This window comes from Mycteria americana, chromosome 13 (assembly GCF_035582795.1).
Source record: "Mycteria americana isolate JAX WOST 10 ecotype Jacksonville Zoo and Gardens chromosome 13, USCA_MyAme_1.0, whole genome shotgun sequence".
Lineage (NCBI taxonomy): Eukaryota > Metazoa > Chordata > Aves > Ciconiiformes > Ciconiidae > Mycteria > Mycteria americana.
This window is the reverse complement of record NC_134377.1, coordinates 14,172,653-14,198,370: the sequence shown is the minus strand read 5'-3', so window position 1 is coordinate 14,198,370 and position 25,718 is coordinate 14,172,653. Positions and strand designations below refer to the sequence as shown.

The window sequence follows — 25,718 nt, the reverse complement described above, 5'->3', positions numbered from 1 at the left end:
TTTGATATAAAATGCAGGTCAGATTCTGATCCCAAAGTGCTCGATAATTTTCCCTTCTTTCACTAGATCCAATTTCACTTTGTAACATCAGTAATTAACAAAAAAATGAAAAACATGTTTCCTGAATTTTCCATAATGTAATCAGATTCCTGTTCCTCTTGCATCTGAAAATATGCCAACCATGCATTGCAGCTGTAATTGAGTATTCTCTCCCGAGTTAATAGATGCCCCTAAGTAACAAGAAAACATTTTGCATGCAGATATATATTTGCTTTATTGGGAGATTATTATTCCCTCCAACGGTTCCCTAAAACAAAGGCTGACACGGGTGATCAAGGGAAGATTCAACTCACTTACCTGATCTGAGCATTCTAAAATGTGGGATATTTGAGCTCCAATCAAAACTATCCTTGTTCATATTTATTGACTTTCATGGCAGTTTGTCTCAAAAGTTTCACAAGTGTGATACGCATTTTAAAAATGAATGAAAATAGGTGAAATGAATGTAGTCATAAAGGAACTTAGAAAGTTCCTAATGCCTGAAAGGGGAAGACATCCAAAACCCAGTTAAGTTTAACTTGCTCAGAGAGAGAGAGGCATTGCTGACGTCTCCATGATGATCCTGTCATTATTTATGGGTGCTGTTTTGTCCAGAGACCTACCTGATCTGGGCATTGAGAAAAGTACAAGGAGAGGTGATCTCCATGATGTAGAATCTATAAACCATGTCAATCAAACCCAGCAGCTCCTGCATCATTATTCTCTTGTCTCTTCTCAGAGTCCAGCAAAGATACTGCGTAGGATTCTTCTGTCACACCAACCTGTGTTTTGTGTAAATGTAATAGAAAAATTACAAAATGTATCTATCATGTGCAGAATGCTTATTTTATCCAGGCTGGGATAGTTTCTACCTACTTCTGGTATAAACAGAGACCTTTACTTACTTCTGGTAATAGGCTGATTTTCAAATATTGGTTTTATCAAGCAGGTACGAGATTATGATGAGAGATTTGATGACAGTGCAGACCAAGTGACATCAGAGAGCAGCCTGCTTCTCAGGGTTCTTTCTGGGGGAGCCAAGCTTTAAAAATGGTGCAGGTTTTTTTACAATTTTACAAAGGAAACTAGAGCTCCTTTAATGATGTCTGCAGAATAGCTCTCCTCTGGCAGGAGATTTGGGAGTATTTGCTACTCATATAGGATGCTTTAACAGATGCAAAGCAAGAAAGCTTGCTAGAACGGAATTTTCATTCTTAGATATGGGTTCTGATTACAAAGAAAAATTAATCAGCAATTTGGCATGGGGCAAGGAACATACTAAGCATTAGTGCTGTGTTTTAATGCCATTCTCATTCACCATGCTGGAACCTCTATGCAGCTTTTATTGCTTTGTTTTAAATGCATGGGTTTATTCTCATTAAGAGCATCACTCAGTTGTTTGTACTGACCTCTCATGTTGTATCTGACACCCAGCAACTTCTTAATCATGTATTTATTTTTCGTAGATTCTCATTCAAAGCATGACATCCTTTTCACTAAATAAGCTGCATGTCTTATGTTTGCCATTGCTCTAAAACTAATTCTGTCTTTATTTTTCTTTTCTTCTCCCTTTTCCCTCCCATTTTATTTTTGTCACACACTATTTGTTCCCTGTCTGGTTTTTAACATTACATAATCTTAAGGAGTGCGATAAGAATAAGACCACTGAAGCCACTTTTTTGGAACAGCCTGACTTTTCACAGCAGATACATCACAGTAAAAAGCTTTTCAGTATTCCAGAAGTAGCTGAAGAGGATGGTGAATACTCTGAACTGCTGTACAAGCAGGGTTTAGGTATGCCCTATAAAAAGAATCCCACAATAGCTAGAGACTCTAGACCACCTAGGCCCTACAATCAAGACCAGCAGCACAACTTCTGGTACCCAGCCAAGCACAGAATTTCAGGCATGGAGGATTTTGCTGCAGACGACAAAGGATGTAAATATAGCCGATCCTTATCGAGAAGCCCAGACAGTGGACTAGACTGTGGAAGTGAAGAAGAAGAATCTCGTTTTAATTTCAGATATACTTGCGATTCAGTTTCTGCCAACGTTGCATCTAGCTGTTGTGCAGAGACTGCTAACTGTTCCTGCAGGAAAAGCATGAGGCCATTGCTTGCTCGCAGGAAAACTTTAACCAGACAAACCAGCATCGAAGAAGATTTTGGTGACCTGGGTCCTTCCTTTGTAGAGCCCAGGAGTGAACAGGTCAAGCCCAGTTATGAGAAAAAGTATGAGACTCAGAAATGTAATAGAACAGATAATTTGTCTAATGAAGATGTTCAGGGAGGCTGGAAGACCGACTTAAAAATGGCTGACTCTAGGGCAGCTGGTCTACTTGCAAAGCCATCCCACAGAGATGCAGAAGACTCTCTGGTGTGTGAAATAAATCTTCCTTCTAACATCTGCTTGCCAAATCAGTCTACTTTCTTTCTTTTGTTCTTTTTTTTCTTTTTCTTTTTCTTCTGAATTAATTTTGAGAGTCCATCCTTTGGACTTATATGCTACATTTTTCCCAGTTTTTTTTTTCCTCCCCATTCATTTTTGTTTATTATTCTGCATTCTCCTTTACAGTCCTCTTTTGTGTCATGCTGAAATCAGTTTAATTTGCTTTACAATTACGTTCCCACAGAACAAATTACAATAATGGCTGCTTTTATTAAAGGACAACTGAATCTAAATTTTAATTAAGGGTTAGCTGAACTATAATTTTTCCAAAAGATTGTTTTTCTTTATTTTGCCCATCTAAATGTTGCTTTAAAAAAAAGCTGCATTTTAGCTGGAAAAATATTTCATCAGTAATTTTTTTTTTTTTTAAATGTCGAGGAATTCATTTCATCATGTTGTTTTATTCACCTCATTCCCAGAATTTTCAGGATATGGTCTTTATCATGAAACATCTCTGGACAAGAATCAAGATTCTCCCCCAGTGCGACAGTGACCCAGATTTATGGAGTCACAGGTTTCATCATATTTCCATTTTCTACCCTATCTCTGCGCTGTCACAACTTTGCCTTCCTTTTTAGACCATCTCTTCTTGCCTTTGAAGTTGCAGACTGCATCTCTGCATGAGAATGCAGGCAAACAGCTTCTTCCAAAGGGAGGGGCCAGGGCTGTTCTGTATCTTTCAAGGATGCCTCTGCGTGATCTTGCCTATTTGCATTTCTGTCCATTAATCTATAGCAGAGTCTCCATGCTTTGATAGATGCATCTGTAGGCTTCCCTGCTCCCTAAAGACCAAAGCAAGTTCTTTACCCTCTCAGTCTGCAACAGTCCAGAGTGGAAACCCCAAATCTGATGTGTTTCATGTAAGAGTAGAAATCAGCTGCCTGCTCTTCTAGCCTAGCAGTTTATGCTGAAATGATCCTTAAAAATTTCTCCCATTAAAATTGGTGCCCAAGCTGTATTAATCTCAATGACTGCATGATAAACTCTGGAGAACATTAAAATAGTACCAGTTAGTTATTCAAATAGCAACATTTCCTGCAAGGATAGTGAACAGAAAGAGACAGCTGTGATGTGAGACGAAGTGTGTCTACATTCCTTTCTGCATGTTTCAATGACCTTTAAAAGGCTTTAACAACCGAAGGCCATTATAGAAAAGCAGTGTGCTCAAAGACGGAAGGATGTACACTTGTTCACATGCTGCAAACTGGACAAAGCTATATAGCTGAATACAAAAAAGGCTTGCCTTTTCAGTGCAGTCCAATCTCCACAGCTCTCATGACTGGTTGTACTACTCTTCAGGAGATTATAACGTCATCTTAGCAGCAACAACAAAGGCAAAAGAATATTTCAAAAATTATTCTTTTCTTTTCTTTTTGTTCTGATGTGTGACTGCTGGTTACAAAACTCTGCCATAAATCAGGGAACCATTTTTTCTTTTGCAGGTTTGCCAGGCAACAGTATTTACTTTTCAGCTAACCTTTCAGTTAAAAACTAAGTTTAGTTGCCTTTAGAGCTTATGCTTCCAAATGTGATTGACCTGATTAATGTCCAACCATATAACCGTAATGTTACCATGCATGTAACTTACAAACCTGTTTTTTCTGTTGTTGTTTTTTAGCTTTTAGGTAATCCATCATCTGCAGGACGGCCTGAAAGGGTGGAGCATGCAGGGCGAAGGTCCTCTCATGGCAGTGCAGTGCCACAAAGGTCTCGACCAATGTTGGTCCCTTCCATTGGTTAGTTGGACAGATTGGTGCATTTCTGTTCTTTGCAGCCTCAGAGTTGGGAAGGCGGTCCTTAAAAAGAAACAACAGACACTTGTCTTGAACCATGGTTACTCTTAGTTTAAATGGGATTAAATGGAACGAAAAACATCTCCATCTAAATATGAGTGTACTGGGGTCTCACAGGGGGCTGAATGAGTAGTCATTGACATCACTGGGAGTCTTTCCATTGAATTTAGTGGGTGTTGGAGCTTTTCTAAGCTTGGTTAAGCTTAGATACTGTCAGATCTTACCTAAGAAGAAATTATAATGCAGGCAGGCTACTATATGATCAGTTAAATAAATGTACCCATTCAGCCATCCATTCAGCCATCCATCTTCCCATTCATCAACTATCATTTTGCATTCACTTTCCATTTTCTTGACTACTTTTTGGAATTTAGCAGGAAAAATGGAAGCTGTTAAATGTAACAAGTTAGCAGAACTTGCATATATTTACTAGATTTGGTATTTCCTACAGAATCATCCCTATTCTGGTTTACTTATGACTTACTTAAACTCTATGCTGGTGTATACCAGAAAATCCAAAAAGTAGTGCAGAAAAGATAATGGAATCAAGACACTATGGACAAATACATATCTGTTAAAACTTGCACTCTATACTGACAAATAAGAAACATTCACACTGAAAATCAGGAAACATATGCAAAAAAAATGCAGAAAGAGTTCTGTGAGCTATTAGCAGAGCTTTACTCCATGAAGATGTAAAGTCGGTCCAATTCCTGTCCCTAACCTGGACTTTAATTTGTGAATACTGTAGGCACCATCAGGAGGAGAAGGAAGCAGTGTCAGGCAATTCTCACCTGACATTTATGTATGTGAACAAGGGATGTCACAAATGGGGATTATCAGAAAGAAAGAGACTGATCATCAAGGAATGCTTTTATTTTTAAATATTAAATATTTTCCCCTTTTCATAGAATCACGCTAAAATGCCTGTACTGTGAATTAAAAGCAAAATCCCCCTAGTGGGCGCAATTATTTTGGTATCTAGTAGGTAGTAATTACTATTATTGAGACCATAGACCAGAAAACACACACAGCTGTAATGCGTGAAACTTTCTCAGTGTCTTCAATATAGCATGGCTGTTCAGAGGCCTGATTCTCGTCCCACGTCCTGGTGTAACCCAGGATAATCTTCACAGATGTCAATGGAACTACACTGGTATGAAAATGGGATGGGGGAGAATCAGCTCCAGGGAGGCTCTTGTGCTTCTATTGACAGGTTATTGTTAGCTGAAACAAATAGCTTTTGGATGATGGTGTGAAGACTGTTAGATTTTGATGTCCTTTTTCTTTTTCTCTGAAAGCAGCCTTTTTTCTCAGGAGTAAAGATTTCTGGCTTATGTTTGGACTACTTAAAGCAAGCTTTGTATCTAAGTTTTTTCTTTTATATTATCAGCTATAACATTTTTTTATGAATAGCGAGAGAGTAGGCAGGTTTGTTTGAATTAATCCTTTGAGTTTCCTTTTCATTTTTATTAAAAAATAAGGGAAGTGATTAAATTTATCAGAGCTCCCTTTCTGTCAACAAAGTTAGGACACGGAAACCGCTAAGTAATGACTTCACTGTTTAGTAGTTCAATAGCAACAGCTTAGGAATCAGATAAAGAAATTAATTTCTGATAGTCAATCTGTGCTCAAACAGATAATTAAATAGAAAATAAAATCTCAGATTTTATTTATTTCAGTGTAATTCAAAGCATGAATTAGTGTATTTTGTATTATGTGCAATCCACAAATGCTCTTTGGGGAAGTTCCATGAGGAATAAATTACAGTATTGTCTAATGCTGGTAACAAGCAAACTACTGAGCATTACGTACAGTAACAAAGAAAAATGATTTGCCATGAAGCTGTTGAAAGGCCTTAGGTGGTTTAGAGTTCGAGAGTCCTATTTCTGACTAAAAGACTAGTGATTAAAATGGCTGAAAGGTATGTATGCAATATTTCTCGCTTTCAGCATGATACTGTAATAAATCACTTCTTTGAGGATAAGTGAAGCAAATATAAACACTTGATAAAACTCTGCACAAAAGTTGCTTCCTGTAAGCCTGCTGGAAAAAAAATCCAGAAGATATGAAATGTATCAAGAGTTCAGATAAATAAAATGTGGTAAAAGTAGGGCATCCAAAAGTGTATAGTAGAGCATTGTATAAACTTGAACCCACTATTCGGAACTCCCACTGACAGAGGAAGTTTCCCATGATATGGGCTGCAAGTATGATTTTTGAAGAAGGAAGTTGTTATTGTTGTGTCATTCTAATATGTAGTTCCACAAAATGAAAAGCAGAGTAAAATAAAAGGAAGGAAGAAAGTAAATACGGTTGAGCCAAAGTTTAGACTGCTTAAATACATGAAACTGTTGTTGGCCTCAGCATATAGCTCAAAAATGTGGATTCCAAATTTCTTGGCAGCAGCTTATTCCTTCACATGTACACCTGGAGTCTTTACTGAGTTATTCAGCTAAAGGGTCACTTTAGTGATGGGAAGTTCTTAAGGAAGCTCTGGGAGGTTAAATTAGTGGGAAAGACCTTCAAAATTGTAATGTTCTTAGGATTCCAATGATAAAACCTTTTTCCAAAATGTTCCAGAATTTAAATTCTTTGAGGTATTTTCTCCATTAATCTATAAATACTTTGGATTAGTATCTTCTTGCAGGTAGGATTTAAGTAAATTAATTAATTTTTGTTTTTAGGTTGATACTTTAGAAGGTGAAACACAGTTTACAGTGCTCTTGACCTTGCAGATCTGGCAGGTAGGATTGTTTAAACCTCATAATAAAAGATGATTCCTATCCAAAGATCTAACAAACAATATTTACACTGTATGAATTTTAAAAAGCACCAAATTCAGGTGCTTTAAAAAAAGGAGATACACATTTCTGTGATTCCCCTGCTGAAGAAGGATTGCTAGAGGCTGAGACAACTGGCAAAGCTTATGCAGTGTTTAGCCTTCCTACTATATGCAAGTCAGAAAAAAAGGTAGGCAAAGCCTGCCCGCAGGAGCCTCCGCAAAGGCAACTATACAATATGTTTTAATAGATCATTCCCTTTTTCTCCGTAGAAATTACAATGGACAGTAACAGTGAAGGCGGTCGGTCTCGGTCAGGTAGTGAGGGAAATATTTCACCTGTAAAAGAAGAAGCTTATTATCGCAGCATTGGTGGACACAAGAAATGGCCTCAGCAGCGTACCATGGCCTCTGAATATAGATACGGTATGCCGAACATTATTCATCCTTTATGACAGACACATTTTAGAGCTGCGTGTTAACAAGTGCGGTTTCTGTATGACAACATTGCATGCAATGCAGAATGCCAGGGGAACTAGCTCTTAAGTCCTGTCTGCTCTCAGGTAAGTTTCTCCAGCTCAGCTGTAAGGGACAAACCGCCCCTAGTCCTCTGTCCTGAAAGTGCTGTGCAGCCACCTTTCCATACTCGACTGAGTCCAAGCACACTGCATTGCATGAACCTCTGTGAAGCTATGCTGCTACTAATGCCAGTCAGTATTTACTGTACACACCCCAACAGCCATTCATCAGAATGACCACATTTCCACTTGAGTCATATAGACTGGACAGGGACAAACAGTAGCTGGTATATCACAGCCCAACGTCCTATAATAGGAAGCAGGTACCAAACGTTATTCTGATTTACAGCTTGGGCTAAACGAAGATTCGAAGTCTTTTCAATGACCACACAGGACTTCGGCTGTGTCACTTGGTGAAGACAAAAATTATTCTTATTTTTAGGAATAATTGCATCTTAATGACAAACTTGTATTACATGAGTAAGGCAGTTATACCCACTACTGATAGTATTTGTTGCTTCATCAACATAGAACTCATTACATGATCAACAACTCAGTTTTCATAGTTCATAACACAGTAAATTGAAGTGTCTAACATTTAACCCATAAAAGCAGCCCAGGCCGTACATAGAGCTAAGAAAAACATTAGGGTTTTGTTGATATCTGAAATGGAACAAAAGGGGCCCTGAAAGGTTAGGTGAGTCGTGATTTAATGTTGAGTTTCAGAGCAAACATATCTGACTGACTTACAGCCAGGTCATCAGCTTGTGTACATCGGTGTCTGTCAGTGAATTCAATGCAACTCTGGTTGCAGCTATGCATCAGCTGGGAATCTGGCTGCATCCAAAGACAAAGACTTTACATACACAATTATGTGTGTGTGTATATGTATGATATACATATATACCTCTTGAAAGAATAAGATAAGTGGCTAATGAGCTAATCAAGAGGTTATTTGCTTTCTGGTTCACTGGAGCAAACATGACTGTTCTGAGTCAGATTGTTACAGGCCAGTGCTTTTAACAGAGAGACATTTGGCTATAATTCATGTTTGCACCTAACCCCCGTTAACTGCAGTTGGAGTTGGATGCAAACATCAATATTTTTAATTTAAAAAAACAAAACAAAACACCCCTTAACCCACCTGTTTTACATTGCCTGGTGGGCCTGAGTATGAACCGCAGAATGACTGCAACCTGACTGTGGGAGGAGAACAGAACAGAGAAGAATCCCATCCTTTGTGTCCCATTGCTTTCTGTCCCACATGTGCCCTTCTCCCACACTTCCTTTCTGTGCTTTGTGCCTGCCTAAAGCTTCTTGGCTGGAATTTTTCCCTGCCCTTTTGCTGTTCTGCATTTTTCCCTATTCACATTCTTTCTTGCGCTCTGGACCCAAGAGTTAGTAGCTGTTCCCTTAAAGCTGTGACCCTCTGAAAATTTTTTCTGGTGGTTTAAAAATACCAATGTTGAATAAAATGCATCTGATATAGAGGCAAAAAGAGGGATTTTTGCCTCTTTTTCCATAAAAATGTTCCATATTAAATGTTCAAACTATTACCAAAAATGGGTGTCTTTAATTTGTAAGAGGCGATTACAGTAAAAATTGTATTAATATGAAAATTGGAAAAATTTTTATACAGTTGAACTACATTTTCATCGTAATTCATAACATCACTTTCTCAATTTATTCATTGTGAAGGATCTTGTAAACTGTACGATAAATGTTGATTCAGCAAAGAACAAAAGTACGTGACTCCCACTGAAGTTAGCGGGACTTGCACAATAAGCCAAGTTTTTCAGAAGTGGCTTGTGATTTTGAGGGCTTTATTTTTTGGGACTTCAACTTCATATGTCTTGAAAGAGCCTATTTTTTGGGAAAGCGCTGCCACATGCTCTTTCAAAACAAAATTAAAAGCCTTTGAAACCCATCAATCAAAACACTCCTTGTTAGCCGCTTTGGCCTGATTTTCTAATTCAGTTTTACTGAAGTCCATCCTTAAGTATGCTGTTGAATCATGAGCTAAACGCATTCTCCAGGTCCCTTGAAAAATCTGAAAGACGTATGAGACAAAACGTCAGTTCTCATTTTTTATGTCCTAATTGATTTGGTACCCTGCAGTGGACAGAGTTCAGTGCAGTGTCAAGTGTTGTGATATTCATGGATGATCTTTCCTCATGAGCTTATGGTTAAATACAGTCATAGCTAACCATTCTTCCTGGATTTTAACACATCTTGTTACTGTTTGAGTTGGTTTGGGGCACTGCTGGCCATGTTAACTATTGACTGTGTTTAAACACAACCATAGGCAGTGTAGTTCCAACCCTGGCATAACTAACACTACTGAAATATATTTCTTCTTGCCTGTCTGGAGAGAAGAGGTTATAACCATGTTTTAAACCTGGTACCTAAAACATGGTATGTCAACACAGCTGGGATGTGCTTTCTTGTGTCCATGAAGAGCAGAAGCAGCTGTGCTGGAAAACAGGTGGATCCAAAGCATGGTTATTTTTGCAGTAATGATAAAGCCTATCAGACTTATCATTATGTCACCCTTAACATGCTTCATTAATTTACGGCAAACTTTAGTAAGCCTAACAAAAATTGCTTTCTTACCTGAGCTGTATTCACATGTGTAAATGTCAGTGTGGTGTAGGAGATCAACACCACATTCAGTGCATGCAGATTGTATATGCTTTTTAAACAAATAACAACTTGCTAATTAAAAAAACCCACCAAGTTTAATAGGACATGCATTAAGTTATTGAGGTTTTTTCACTGAAATGCCAAACATTTTTCAAATATCAACTGGAATAGATGAAAGATGAGGCCAACTTGTATTACTGAATTGTTCTTTTCTGGATTTACTTTTATAGATGGCTATGGTGGTCATGACCATCTTTCTCCAGATATTTATGAAGAATCAGAAACAGATCCTGGCACAGAGGATATTTCTACTCGAATATTTGTTGCACTCTTTGACTACGATCCGCTGACAATGTCCCCAAATCCTGATGCTGCAGAAGAAGAGCTGCCATTTAAAGAAGGACAGATAATTAAGGTGGGATCTAAAAGCAAAGGAAAAGAAGGACCCAGTTTTACAAACAGGGTCTCCTTTGTTCCCTGTGGAGAAAGCAACCTGTGTAACTAGAGTCCAAGGTTTTTTTTTCCTCCAGAGGTTCAGGCTGTAAATCTCACTGGATCTGGAACCTAATATCTAGTGCTAATGGCTTAAAAATAATTAGGTAATGGGCAGAAATCTCAAAGTTGCTATAGATAGTTAGGGCCAGACTCAATTAGAGATTTAGGTGCTAAGACCAAAATTGTGACTCTGAAGCCCCCTATGTCCATTGCCACAAACCCTGCAGGAAAAACTGCTGCAGAGAGGACGTCTTTCCTGCAAAGGTACCACAAAAGTGCTTAGTGTTGTACCCTCATACGTACCAGAGCTGCCGTATCTTTTTTTAAATGCTGAACACTCCTAGCTAGTATACACTTAAGATTAATTAAGGTCCAAAAATTATTTCTCTTCCAGAGTCATCCTCTTCTGAAACTGGGAAAACCACTCCCTTTTCTGACTGTTTGGTATAAAATACACAAGCTGCCTTTAAACAGGGGCAGAAGACAAATCAGCCCTGTTTCAGGTGACAGGGACAGTATTAGGCTCTGTCAATGGTTTTAGCCAGCTTGCCTCATCTTATGATTGTGCAGCTGCAAGGCAAATTTGTTCACTTTGCTGATCGGATTTTAAAAAGCTAGCAGCTTTTTCTGTGGAATCAGCAAATGGAAGCATCCCCTCCTGCAGCCTGGTGGCTTATCCATCTGGTGAGAGAGGCAGAAGAACAGCTGCTGGTAGTCCAAGGGCAACTGAGATTTAAGTACGATCTGAAACAGAACCTGAAAAAATATAGACTCATTTGTTACACTGCTCATTTCAAAGATAAAATTGTAACTTAAGCTATTAAAATACTGACTGCCTTCCACTGTGTTGGATTGCATGCTAACACAAATGTCCATATCCTAAATCACAATTTTTTTAGTGTTAAATACTTTGTTAGACATTTTGCTTACCTTCTCACATGACAGAAGATTTATGCCAAAAATATGAAACTTGTTTAAGAGCTTATTTTTCTTTGCAAGAATGTTCATTTCGCTCAGGTATTTTAATTATCTCTCACAAATATGTACCTGTTTGGCACTGAAAAGTCTAGCGAGATCCCACATCAGATATTTATTCTCAGTGATGTTTATTTTATATTTGGAACCATGGTGACTACTATGTGATCTGCTGCTTTGAATTTCTCATCAAATTGTTGTGAAGATGGACGAGTTTGCATTTTGAAAATACTTTTCATACATTACCTGAGCAGTGGGATGGTGGAGGGTCAGTTCCAGCAGTATGAAGTCTGGCCCGTACATGTGTTATGGTCACATAGGCTGTGCTGTGTGAAGTAGTAGTGGTGCCGGGTAAGTCATGGGTATATAGTGAGTAAAACTGAGAAACATTCCTGCTCTAGAAAGCTTAGGCTATTCAGCGGTCATCTTTAATGAACTCTGGTGTGAACTGAAGGGATTCGTTTGGGGATTCTTGTTTGTTTTTAAAGAAAAGAAAAAAACAATTAAGCAAGGAACAATCTAAACTCAGTCATCAGTTTGGCCTTAAGAACATAATTCTTGTTTAGTACAGTCCTCAATCTAGGCCTTTGTATCATTAGCAGCCTTTATGAATTGACTGCATTTTTAGAATTTAAGAGAAATTTTGGATTTACCTGATCTCATTGATGAAAATTCATGCTATTTTTATACCTTAACTCATGTTTTCTGGAAAGACAATAGCAGAGTTTAAGTAAGTACATGTATCAAGTATATTATGTATTAGATAGGCATTTTTGATCACATACAGGTTGTTCTATTCAAAGTAACAACACACTTGGCACAGTTTTGCAAATGCTTCGTTTTGAATATAGTTCTTATGGCACCAAAAATGGTGCCATGTGAATAATTCCATAAACAGAAGTGTAAAGCATTAAGTATACTTCTGGCTCAGCACAGGGAGAAACTGATGACTTTTAATGGTGTCTCTCACTTGTTGTGCATTTCACTGCTAACAAAGAAAGTCCAAATGCTGCTTATGTATCTGAAGCCATAATTCGAATTAACATAACAACTCCAGTCTGTAACACAAGTCAGAGCAGTCAAAAACTAATATAATTCCACATCCAAACTGTAGTCATCTGTCTACGCTTTAGTAACCTTTTAGCCTGTATTAGAATTCCTAAATGCTAAAACCTTTTTTGACCACCATTACCACTCTTTGAATAACAGGTTTATGGGGACAAAGATGCTGATGGATTCTATCGTGGAGAAACCTGTACAAGAATTGGCCTTATCCCATGTAATATGGTCTCTGAGATCCAAGCAGATGATGAAGAGATGATGGATCAGCTTCTAAAGCAAGGCTTTCTTCCTTTGAACACACCAGTTGAGAAAATTGGTAAGGAAAAATATATACGCTTCACTTCTCCTAACTTTTGGGTGCTATTAACTTGGCTGGATCTGCTTTGCCTTTTGTTTTTACTATATGCAGATGCATCTAAATTTTACAGCAATTTACTACACCATGGGATACATTCTGTGTCAGTATCTGGATGACTTTATTCAACTAATATTTAATCTTGGTCACATCTTTTGCTGCAAATGAGGACTTGTATCTTCACCACTCCACTCATTACTTTCTTTTCTTATTTAAAAAAAATGGGGTTTGTCACCTGAAAGATTTCTAGACACAGAACATGATCCCTGTGCTTTGGAGTGTGCTGTGCTGAGGTGCTTTGTGATACGCTCACTGCTGCAAAGCATAAAAAGAATCACTTATTTGTTGTTATTTTTACTCTTCTACATTTTCCTACTTTACCAATAATTTAAAGGGATGGTGGCAAAGGGTTATGTGTAATCTCATTTGGGATAGCACTGCATATTGTGAGATTTTATGGATATCGCAGTAACAAACCCTTTAAAAAGCAGAGTGAGGCCAAACAGTTCTGTGTTGTGAACCACTTGTGTTACACCATTGGTTCAATGTTGTACACAGATATACAATGCAAGTATCTTAACTTAGATTTCTTTCTAAAAATAAATTTCATACAACTACCTCAATATGTTTGAAAATTTTCAACATGAGTCAGAGAGTATAAAGGGCTGGAGTTGGTTCAGTCCTGTTTAAAAGTGAACTGTAAAAGTGGTTGCTAAAAAACCCAAAGAAATCTTCCACAATTGTTTTCTTAGTTTGAATAAAACCTTATCGTTTCCAAAATCATATTAGTAAATGTGAGACAAGTTATTTTTTGTTGTTTTTTTAAGATACTGAGGTATTTAAAAATTCTCCATTGTCCATGAAAGGGAAGAATGATTTAAGTTCTTAAATGCTTAACTGAGTTCCTAATTCAAATCTGTGTGTTTATTTACTTATGCCACATAAATACAACAAACACCCCCTCCCACAGGCACTTGTAAATCCCACTGCCCATCTGCCCCTCTAGGTATAGCACATACGTGTACATGTATAGGACAACACCTTGGGACAGGCACACAGGGGGACCTACAGATGTGCCTGAACGGGTTGGCTGCCTACAGCATCACGCTGCACACAAAGTCATTTTAGCACGGGTCTGCGTCATCTGAAGGCTGTTAGAATGAGATACCTAACCTGCTTGAGGTACATCTGTAAACGCAACTGGGGCCTGAGGGGATTAAGAAGTGTCTAAATATATTTCTGCTTCTAGCAATGAGGTCACATGTGGGTCCAGAAAATACCTTCCTAAACAGCTACGACTGGAACTTACTGCTTTCGGTCCTGCTCAGTGCTCTCAGTTCCGACCAAAGTCAGCAAGTTGTTGATACAGAACACTTGTGAAAATTGAACCATTAGCCTACATAGCTCCCCACAATTTGAATATTTTGGCTGTGTAAGGGTCATATTTTGCAAATATAATTGGATTTTTCTGTTGTGCTCAACTGGCAGTGTCCCTGAAATAGCTGAGAAACCAGAAAGTCTTTATCTCGGAAAGAGGGAGAGGCAATTTATGATAGCAATGTTGCCCTGCCTTACATTTTTAAGCAATTCTTTTTATTCTGGGATGTTTCTGAGCGAGCTGTTAGCAACCTACCCCCAGCAGTTCACCTTTAAATATTTTAGCACTTTAAAAGCATCATGTATTTTCTCTTTAATATGGATTTAAATTGCTAGCCATTCAAAAAACAAAAAACAACAACCGCTCTTACTACTGGATTTGGAAAGAACAGTTAGTTTGGCTTAATTTTTAAACTAAATACAAATTCTGAATAGCAGAGATCCACGTGCTCAGACCCTGGCTGTCACAGAGGCTGCCCGCGTGGATTTTCAGCAGAAGCAGGCTCTAATTGCCAGTCTGTCTCGTATTGTTACTCATATTTTTAATGTCATATCAGACACTTTACATGCTGTGTTCATATGACTATATTTTTCTTAATCCTTTGCCCACATTAAATCCTTAAAAACAGAACTTTGAACAGCTTCATATCTTTTCTTCTTTTATTTGTATGCATTCCTTTCCTGAAGTCAACTGTGACCGTTTCAAAGAGAGCACACGCTCTGTACACCGCAGATCCAGAAAGTCTAAAAGAGGTCTGTGCTAAGAACCAATAATTTGATTCAAGCTGTAAATTAGCTGAAATGCTTTGAGCTGTCTAGATTTATTTTTTTACGCCTTTGAACTTTCGGAAACCAGAAGTTGGAAAATACTGTCACATAGCAATGACATGTAGGGTCCCTTTTGGATTCTTTTCTTGGTCGTAGAGGGGCCCTTGACCCTGAGCGGTGGGCAACGTCTTGCCCCAGAGAAGTACTTCAAAACAGAAAGTGCGACTCTGAGACAATCATTTAGGTGTGGGTTGATCCAGGCTCTGGGGAATCAGGGGGATCGGGTCCCGCGTCTGTGATCGTCCGTGCCTTCGTTTTGGAACTCTCCTTGTGTTCTGTGTAAATCCCTTGCACTGGTGGCTGGGAAAATAACTCCAAACCACCCACTGCAAAAGTAAGTGATCTCCTCTGAGTGAATGCTTCGGTGTCAGCTGGTGGGTGACGTGACAGCCGAGAGTGCATGCTACACTCAGTACTTGCTCCCACATTAGCCGCACCTTTACCGTTCGCCCTCCTGCCGGACCAGCCATAGGGTGCCTCCTAACCCCAGGTTTCCTTTGTCACGCTGCATAATGCTCATCAGACCTGCCCTCAATGCCTGTCTGTAAGTAGCACTAACAAGCATGTTTCTCTTGCTACAGCAATCATCCGCAAGAATCATGCTACTGTCATTCAAATTTCAAATGAAGCCCATCTTGGACTTCTCTGTAAATGTTTACTATCAACCAATAAACATTTCTTGTGTGTCCTGGAAACTAAAAATTTTACTCCTTTCCTTCTGTTCCCCACAAAGGAAACTTGTAAAATTAAACAGGACTTGAGAAAGTGTTTTTTGTAGTCAGAGTCTTGAAAATATTGCAAACTACGTACGTGACGGGTAGCCTCTCTGGTCTTGGGACAGCTGAGAGTGTCCGTTTGTCCCTCCAGTCTCCCAGCAGAAAGTTGAAGAATAATCCCAGGCACAAAATTCCTTGTGATTAGGAGGGGGGGGGGAATAGGCAGTAAATGTGGAAGTTTGAATGAAATGAAGCAAACATGAATTTTGAATGTTTGGCTTTGTACCCCCCGGTAACCTCTGATTCTTACAGCCAAGAATGGCTGAAAATTTCGGCACGTTAGTTTTGCCGATAAATACTGTTCAGAGGAGTCAGTGGCTTAGAATCAAGAGGGCAAGGCGACTGTTAAAACACAACTTCTGAAACGTACATGCTGTTTTGAAACCTTTGTCTGTGTTGATAGGTTTGGTAACCTGTGACCTTTTATCAGTATGCTAGAGAAATATCCGCATTGTTACTGCAGTGTGAAAATGACGTGGGGAAAAATTGCACCTTGTGGGTTTTGGTTTTTTTTTCAAAATAACTTTGATAGCTTTCCTTCCCTTCCCTCCTTGTGATCGGAACAGAAAGGAACAGACGGAGTGGCAGGCAACATGCGGTGTCTACGAGAAGGATGGTGGCGCTGTATGATTACGATCCAAGAGAGAGTTCTCCTAACGTTGATGTGGAGGTATTGACATCACTGTTACTGTGTTCACCGTTCAGGGAGCCATAATTTGGTTAAAACATAGCTGGTATTAATAAGCACTATTACACATTTACAGGGGATGTGGAAAAAAAAGTTCAGAGTTACAGACGTGTTTGGGCAGCTGTCTATGACCAGCTTATGACTTCTGTACAAGCAGATTTATGGTTCTTGTTCAAACAAAATCAAGTCATATCCTTTGTAGGATTTATTTAATACGGCTCAGTACATTATGTAGTCAGTTATGGCTATACGGTTGTGCAATATATGTGTATACATATGTATATAACAAAAGTTTATAAGGAAAAAAGCACGGAGTTATAAATAATAGGGAATGATTATTTTCCACTTATTGTTCAAATTTCCCTTGTACGTTTCCACGTAAGCACGTGATTATTTTTGAGAAGCGTCCTAGCTCATGCCTACAAGCCGATAGTGAAGCGTGCTGTCAAACCTCTGTAGCCCACCTTACAAGTCCTCCAAAAAGCAACCCTCCTTTGCAACCCAGAGCAGTATAGAGCAGAACAGCACTCATGATGTGTTGTGTTCTCCTAATCGATGCATCTGAGCTTTTGTGAATGTCTGTATGTCGTCTGTAATCTTTTTTTTAATCACAATGTAAGGGTAACTGAAACAGCTGAGCATTAGCTAGATCTTCATTTAAAAAGCAGCTGACCGTTAGCTAGATCTTCATCATGGGTTTATCTTCCATCTACCTACATGCAGTCTCCCATCTCTCCATATTTGTCATCAGCAACAACGGAATCCCTTTTTTATATTGTCTTTGATGTTACACGGTAAGTCCCTCGATCCAGATTTGATACAATTTTAATTTACATATGCATTGTGGTAAGAATGTCAGGGAACACTCAAGGCTCTCAAAAAATACTGTATACCTAGGAGCTTCCTCAGTTATCCTTTAAAATGCGTTTTTACTTGGTGAATTGTAGAACAATTTGGAATTTTTTTAAAGAAGAAAGTGAAGTTTGAAATATGTGGGACTGATGCTTTAAAACTCAGCCAGAGTTGTCTTATAAATTCTCACTGAACCAAATCTGGTTCTAAATTATGGTATTTCAAAGTAGTTTGGGCAACAAAGCAAATAATTTGTAGATCTATTGCAAACATTTTATTTGTTATCTCTCTTTCCCACGGCCAAAGGAAATTAAAAATAAGTTAAAAAAAAAAACCCAACTAATTAAATTACATTTAAATCACAGGCAATTAAAAAGAGCCCAGTACACTGCGGATCAGAGACTATAGAGATGCCGGTTATGAAGCCTTTATGGTTTATGAAGCCTGTATTGAACAGAATGCAGTATAGCTCCACCATTTTAGATCCCGAACTTTGTGTTTCAGGAAAAGCAGTCTGAGCTGTCCTTGCACCTGTGAGTCCTAGCGCTCAGCTCGGTGCAGAGCATGGACCTGAACCTCGTCCCTCCCCTCTGTCTTGTTCCCTCCTCACAGAGGGATGGATTTTCAGGGACTCGTGAAGTCACGTGGTTCACAGCTTCAAAGTTTGTTCAGATTGCTCAAGGCTTCGCGCAGATGAGTTCTGAGTATCTCCAAGGTCTGGTGGCACTCAGCTCGTTTGTCGCAGGGGGTCCTGTGGATGGCTGGAACCTCGTGGGAGAGGTGCCAGATTTAGCAGGCAAAGAAAAAAAATCTGAAAGGTAACAAAAGGTTTTTGCTCTCAAAGTTCAATTCAGTTTCACCAACTGTGTCTTAACATAAAGGAGAGGGAAAAATATTAATGGATTTACTATTAATAAAGAAAATGTTAACCTTTGCCTAACAAACCATACACTGTCACGTGTTCCTTTTTCTGCAGGCTGAGCTGACGTTCTGCACAGGGGACATTATCACTGTCTTTGGGGAAATTGATGAAGATGGATTTTACTACGTAAGTTGGCTTCTGTTTGGTCACTTCAGACTGCTCAAACTGTCAGAGCAATCTTCCCTAGCACAAAGTATTAAATGACAGCCTGGGGGTCTTCAGGTCACAATTCCAGCTCGTTGTGTTGTGGGAATAGCTGTGATCCTAACGGAACAAGACCGCCACCCCAGTGGCGTTCCTGGAAGCACTGTCAGAATGGTTAGCACCACCGCTCCCGTTTTGTACCTGGGAGCCTGAGGTCGCAGGCAGCCCCCTTAGAGAGCCGGGACGCGAAGCCGGCCTCACAGCTGCCACTGCTGCGTGGCCTGTGGCAGAACCTGAGGAGATCACACGGCACTGAAGAAGGTTCACTCTGGCCCCTTCAGCACGTTTTCAGAGTGTTGTTCACGCAGCTCAGAGCTGCCTCTGGTGTTTTGTAAGTAATATTTGCCTCGTTTAGTTTGCCAGAAAATGTGTCTTTTGATCATACATGTATCTATGCAAACATGTGAATGACTTCTAATAGGTAAGGCATTTCATGTGGGAGAAAAACCTAGATAGAGCCTGTCCCTCCGAGAAAGGGTTATTTGATTAAAATCAGTAAGATAGTTCAGTAGTCTTTGAAGCACTAGTTAACTGAGCATGGTACTTTGTCATTCCTTTAAGACGAGTTTAATCATGGGAGACAGTATTCCAGCATTGCTCGCCCCGCTGAGCTGTCTTCGAGCCGATAGTAGCTGCCAGTCTGCAGCTGGAACTTGCATTTTCCATTTCCACGGTGTCTTGGCCACAGAAACAGGCCCGGCTGTCTGTCTCAGATACATTTTAGAAGTGACCCCTGTTGAGACCCAAAGGAATAATTTGGTCATCTCAGAAGTGCCTGTAGGTTGTGCAGCCTAGCACCACACATACCTGTGGCATCGCAGTCCTAAGGATCCAAAACGGTGTGGGAATTCAGTTCCCACCTCTCCATCGTGGATAAAGACGACAGGGTCATTTGCTCTCCCTCACACATGCTAGCTCTTGTGATCTTCAAAAGCCTGTAAGCTCTTAAGGTCCCAAGTGATCTTAAGCAGATACTTCCTCTTCCTCGCTGGCTTTGAAATAGGCAAAGTATTTCCTTACCTTCTTGGGAACCTACATTTGCTTTAATTAAAACATTCACTGAAATTTTCATCATGTTGCAGGGTGAACTTAATGGACAAAAGGGGCTGGTTCCTTCCAACTTTCTTGAAGAAGTGCCTGATGATGTTGAAGTTTATCTATCTGATGCACCCTCGCGATATGTTCACGACACACCGATGCGTACAAAAGCAAAAAGGGTAAGCAACCGAATAAGAAAAACTTAAATTTTTATTTTCCATTCCATTGTCTCATATATAATTTAGACATTACTTTTAACATTTTAAATCCATTTGCCCATTTAAAATTAACTTTCAAATATATAAAGTAAAACATAAGGAAAAATGACTTGACTTAGCCTCCCACTAGCTCGTTACATTTGTAAGTGAAGAAACTAAATTTAAGATTTGATTGCAGTCATCTCAGTACCTTCAATTATAATTTGAGTTTAAACAGCTGTTCCCTGGTGAAAGTAGTTACTTCCTAATGCTTCTAAACTACTCTTACTACATGCAGTATCTAGATGAAAGCAAAAGTTCTTGTGGACGAAAGACTGGTACACGCATTCCTTTAAATACAAATTGTCAGTGCAGCTGATTGACAGTGTTCCTCTTTTAATCCTTATGACCTCTGATTCCAACTGGCATTAGTTAATTGCCCAGAGACTTCTCTTTTATGAAAGACTAATCATGTTTAGAGTATCTCATTTTTGGTTTTGTTTCATCACTGCAATACTTTTATATATTATATATTTTATATATATTTTTATTTCTTTGCTCATCTGCTTGGAAACAGAAGAAGAGTGTTCATTTCACACCTTAATAAGGCAATGTAGCCTTCACGTAAGTGAGCAACTGAAGATACCAATAGAGATTTCAATTTAAAGCTACCTGGCTATCTAATGCAAGTCTTGAAACTTAGCTGTGGGGGAAAAAAAGAAAGAAATATGTCTCCAAAACCCTTGGCCACAGAAGAATAGGCTGTATGCTTTTACTGTATCTAGTCAAGTCAATTTAGTTTCTTCAGGAGACAAATCCTTTAAAAGGAATCCTTAGAAATAAGTCAATTAGACCTCACTTTATGAAGGTCAATGTTTGGAACATATTTCTTCGCGAGCTAAATGTTTATGTTTACATAGAAAGGAGAGTTTGATGTCTAACTACCCTACAAACAAAAGCTGCATATTGCATTGTTAGCCAACCTGGGATGTAAAACTTCCAAGCTCCTGTGTCAAGAGAAAAGCACAACACCCCCAACCCTTAAAGAACAGACAAATGAAACGTAAGCTGATATGTCCGGTACTTTACAAGGGTATAGTTGGCTCTGACACTCATTACACTCAAATACAGCTACAAATTGTCTGCCTTAAAATGTGTTTTCCACGATCGATTATACCCCAGTTTGCCTAAGACCAACTATTCAACAATTCTGAAAAAAATCCTTCATATGGTACAACTTACTTGGCTTTTCCTAGAAAGCGCACATTTGAAATACTAGCAACTGTTTGGTTTACCAATGCAATAAAAGTCTCAGTATGAAACATGCAGCTCACTGAATGAATGCATTAGACTAAATATATGGTATCTTCAGGTGTACGTTGGGGTGCTTTACCAAGTTGGTTTTGGTTTTTTTTTTTCATTAGAATTAGACCTTGATTTAAAATCAAAGTAGGCTTGAAGCCCCTTTGCTTAACTCGCTGTTGCACAACGAGTCAGTAAATTGCTGATGTTTTAACTTGAACTACAAGACAAGGTCCCTAAGGCATGGATTCTGCTGTGAAAATACCATCTTAATTGATAGCATCACATTTGTCAGCCGGGCGCCGTAGTTAGGATAGGCTGAGTATAAGTAGTTTTAGCATTTTCATTCAAGTGCTTTTGATGATTGAAAAACAATAGCCGTTTAAAGTATTTAGGAATGCTGTCATCTAACTATCGTACAAATATTCACCTTCATTCAGCAACCTCATAGCTGCAGCATACACATCAAGCAGTCAGGGTCTTTAAGCTTTCTTTGATTGCGATTAAGGTTCATTTTAGCTTTTTCTTTTTCCTTTTCTTTTCTTTTTTTTTAAGCCAGTGTGCCATCTTCTCAAATATGTACATAAAGTTTGCTAGCCAATTTTAAAGAAAAAGCATTTAAAAGACATTAAAAAATAAGTGATCACATAGCATTTTAAGTAATTTCTTCTGAAAACAGTTTGGCTTCTATAGATTGCTAATCTGTAGTAATTAACACATTTATTTTTCTTAAATCTATAGCTAAAAGTATCCCTCTTCATTTTTGTACTATCAGAGTACTGAAATGCAAATCCAAAACGAGTTGTGTGGCTTTTGTGGCCAGAACTGTGGCAAAACAAGTGTATCCAACTCTTTCTTTAAAAAAAGTATAACCAAAACAGGGCTCTATTGGAGTGTTTTCTGTTGTCTGTACTTTTTCTCAAAATGTATGTATTTTCCATAAGCCCATATGGTATTTTAAGCCACAAAGAGGAAAGGAACCAGCCCTTTTGTTTAAGTGGGTAATGGGACAAGTGATATTACCAACTTTCTTGATGATAATAGCTTGTAAGCTTTCAAACATTCAATAAATTATAACAATGTACCTAATAGGTTCCTCCTGAGAATACAGGTACATCACGGAGAGCACCATCCCCCACAGTCCATCTCCATTCTGGGTCACCTACGTCACCTATGGGTTCTGGTAGTCCCGGGAGAGGCAGGGATATGTCCTCGAAAAAGAAAAAGGGGCTGCTTTCCAAAGGCAAGAAACTGCTGAAAAAGCTTGGTGCAGTGAAATGATTCATGTACTCCTGGACAACTTGTAAAGCTTCCAGTCTGTGTATTTTTTTTTTTAAACGTCAAAACTAGGGCTTTCATGACTATGCAGTACACCTTTACCAAACCTCTGCATTTCTAACTCTGACATCAATAGAAACATGTGAATTGCTTAATCAAAAACAGCAAGAAAAAAGGAAGTGGATTTGTTGTCGCAAATATTTTTTTCTTTAACAAAAAATATAAAAATGTTGTGGGATTAAGACCAGAAGAACATGGTTTTATTTGCAGTCAACTCAACACCTGCAACTCCATTGGAAAAATCTCAGCCTTTAGTGTCTCACTTAACCATGAGCGGGGGGAAGAAAACTCTATTCATTGATTCCTGGTTCAGAGATCACCCCACTGTATCCAGTCTTTATTATAAGCAAAAATGGTCTTGAAACTCCTAGTTTAATCAGCCTTGATGTTTTGCCTTATTAATGCACAATGATTTGTACTGTCTAATAAATATACAGCGTATACTTTGTATGTACTGTGTATTCAACTGTCTTCATCTTCCCTAAAACATGGTAATTTAAGATCAGGTACTATGTTACTGACTCCATTAATGTCTGATGTAACTCCTGGGAGTTTGAAAGTGCTGCGCAAAATGCTTTCTTTCCATTTTTTGCTTCTTTGTTTTTTTCCAAACCAAAACCCTTGTATTGATTTATTTTGTCAACATTGTCACTAAACTGAAATCAGATACAGTGTAAGTTATTCAGAGACTCACCCAGTTCCAAATGTGCACCTCCAGTTTCGGAGTTCCTGGTTCACTGTTCTAATTACCAGGAAAAAACCAAAACAAAACAAAAACCAAACAAACTCCACAACAAAACCCCTTTACTCCCCAACTTTTTTCCCTGTGGAGGTACAGTCCGAAGTTAAAAGGCATTTTCATATTGCTGGTGTCAGACTCAAGACAAAGTGCACGTCTGAAGTAAAAAGTGGGAAACGGTGTTACGTACACAAGCCGTAGCCAGTAAAAAGGCTGCAAGAGGTGATAATCAAATATTAATTGCAATATTGGCATCTCAAGAAAAACAATCTTACACATTGATGGCAGTCATTGGCTGTTACTATTTTGTAATTCTTGTCCATTTGTAAATTGTTTTTACTGTTTATACATACTTTTCAGACTGCCTTTCTTTTTGTAATTTATGGAAGGTTTATAAATGATCAAAGCGTCCCCATTGTCTTCAGATAATAATGTAAATTACTGTAAGATACCGTGTGCTAGATTATAAAACATTTAATTAAGGAAAATAACTGGCCTAAATTTGTGGTAAAGTACTGTGTGGGTGTGTGCATGTGTACAACTGTTGTGTATTATATTTTATATAAATAAATAATTTGATATTTTGTAGAGTGCAGTATGTTTCATGAATCTACTGTATCAGCTGCTTGATTCCCGACTTAGCCTTCCCTCCCTTTCTAAAGGATTAGACAGGAATGGGAAGATCCATGCCCAGGGAGCGATTATTAAGCACACAGCAACACCGCACCCACGCGGAGCAGGAACAGGCGCAGTGACCCTTTCCTCCCTTTCCGTAGCTGCCTAAGGAAGCAGCTGCACTACCTCCTTTTCTGTTGACCTCAAATGACAGAGACCAGACCAGAACGAACACCCATGACAGGTTTAGGTAAGTGGTATGTAACTAGGAAGAAATACAAGGAGTGAATAGGGAAAGCTACCACTGTAGGACATCAGAAAGACCAAAATATTTGCCAAACCCCCCCGTGCCTCTCTTCATTACACATTTCACATGGAAGAAGTTGGTACAGTTCTCTCAGCCTAGGAAAGCAAAAAACCAGAACTGAATACAAGTTATAGAGCTCCCTCATTTCTCAGAACTGTTGACACTGCTGAAGTTTACGGTAGAATAAAGGCTCATCTAAATAAATGCAAGACTCCAGGAGCTTTCCAGAGGCAAAGAATGGTTAGAAAGTTACCCTAGCACATGTCACATAGTATGCCCAAAGCCCAGTCTTGAAGTATGTATGCAAATACATCTAACACGATCAAACAAGCAGGGATTACAGCAACAACTTTATTTAAATCTCACAAAGAAGAGAAACAAGGTTCACAACAGGTTAGTTTAAAAAAAACCAGCACCCATCCAAATACTTCCATATACACTAGTTTGACTCTGGGCCTAGTAATGCAAAAATCTGAAATCAACTTCCATCAACACAACTGCTCTTTGCTTTACAAATTAAGCTACTCCCGCTGAAGAGCTACCAATTAAAGTCTTAGAAGTACGATACAAACCAAGGCCTCAGTACTTCCCGTTACTTGGAACTGCACAACCAAAACAACCCCATGAATAGTAAACCTATCTACTTTTTTGCACATCAGTGCACTAGATAGATAATTTCCATCAAAGAGTATCTCATTTAACAAGCATGCACTGAAACACTGTCAACCAAGAAATGTAGTTCATTCCAGTTATGATTTGCAGTTGTCTAAAACAACGATTCGCTCACACTATGTAGTAAATACAAAGTTACAAGACTAAGAAAAAGCACGTCAATAGGACAGTCCAGTGTCAGTCACATAGCCCCCATTCAAGCTTCGACAAAGCTGTCACTTTTTGTGGAGAATACTGTAGCCTTCGATAATAAAGGTGTTCCTGTAGCTCTGCTAAGATACAGAAATGATTCTGCCTCTGACACTCATTCCCGAGACTCTGGTACAGACAGAACTTCCTCCTCAGCTATGCCAGCTGGAGACAGTCCCACTTCACTTCCCTCTGCTCCTAGCGAGACACAGTGAGCACAAGACACCTGCCAGTTGGTCTGCAAAGCTTTGCAGCACTATGCAATCTTAAAACAAAGCCTTCATAACTGAGAGTGGCCGATAGCCTCTTTTCAACATATGAAATAGTTTAGGAGACAAAATTTTGCCCTCATTTTAACAGCCAAGAAAACCAAGGAAGCAACAATTGCATTTTGAAAGTTAAAAGTGTAATGTGCTAACTGGAGAAGTTTTAGTTTTGGTCCACATAACTATGTATCTGTATGCTAAAAATAATTTTGTGCAAGACTTCCCCAAAACATAAATAAAAGTAAGAACAAGTGATAATCTTTTGTGAAGAATCCCAGAAACTTTCATAAGTATTAAAA

General features: G+C 38.8%; 1 protein-coding gene across 9 annotated transcripts in view; it reads left to right on the top strand.

The window, feature by feature from the left end:
- RIMBP2 (RIMS binding protein 2) overlaps positions 1-23,042 on the top strand; it is a 57,341-nt gene extending 34,299 nt beyond the window's left edge. For 2 of the 9 annotated variants that reach the window (XM_075515950.1, XM_075515948.1), the window contains 7 exons: positions 4,105-4,222; positions 10,453-10,637; positions 12,902-13,070; positions 16,657-16,760; positions 18,607-18,678; positions 19,839-19,973; positions 20,569-20,595. In XM_075515950.1, the coding sequence (XP_075372065.1) occupies positions 4,105-4,222; positions 10,453-10,637; positions 12,902-13,070; positions 16,657-16,760; positions 18,607-18,678; positions 19,839-19,973; positions 20,569-20,595 (810 nt within the window). Of the gene's footprint in view, positions 1-1,682; positions 2,415-4,104; positions 4,223-7,334; positions 7,488-10,452; positions 10,638-12,901; positions 13,071-15,173; positions 15,240-16,656; positions 16,761-18,606; positions 18,679-19,838; positions 20,107-20,568; positions 20,596-22,385 lie in introns of those variants that run through there. The other 7 variants (XM_075515944.1, XM_075515943.1, XM_075515945.1 and 4 more) reach the window with 7 other exon arrangements.
- The last annotated feature ends 2,676 nt before the right edge of the window (positions 23,043-25,718 follow it).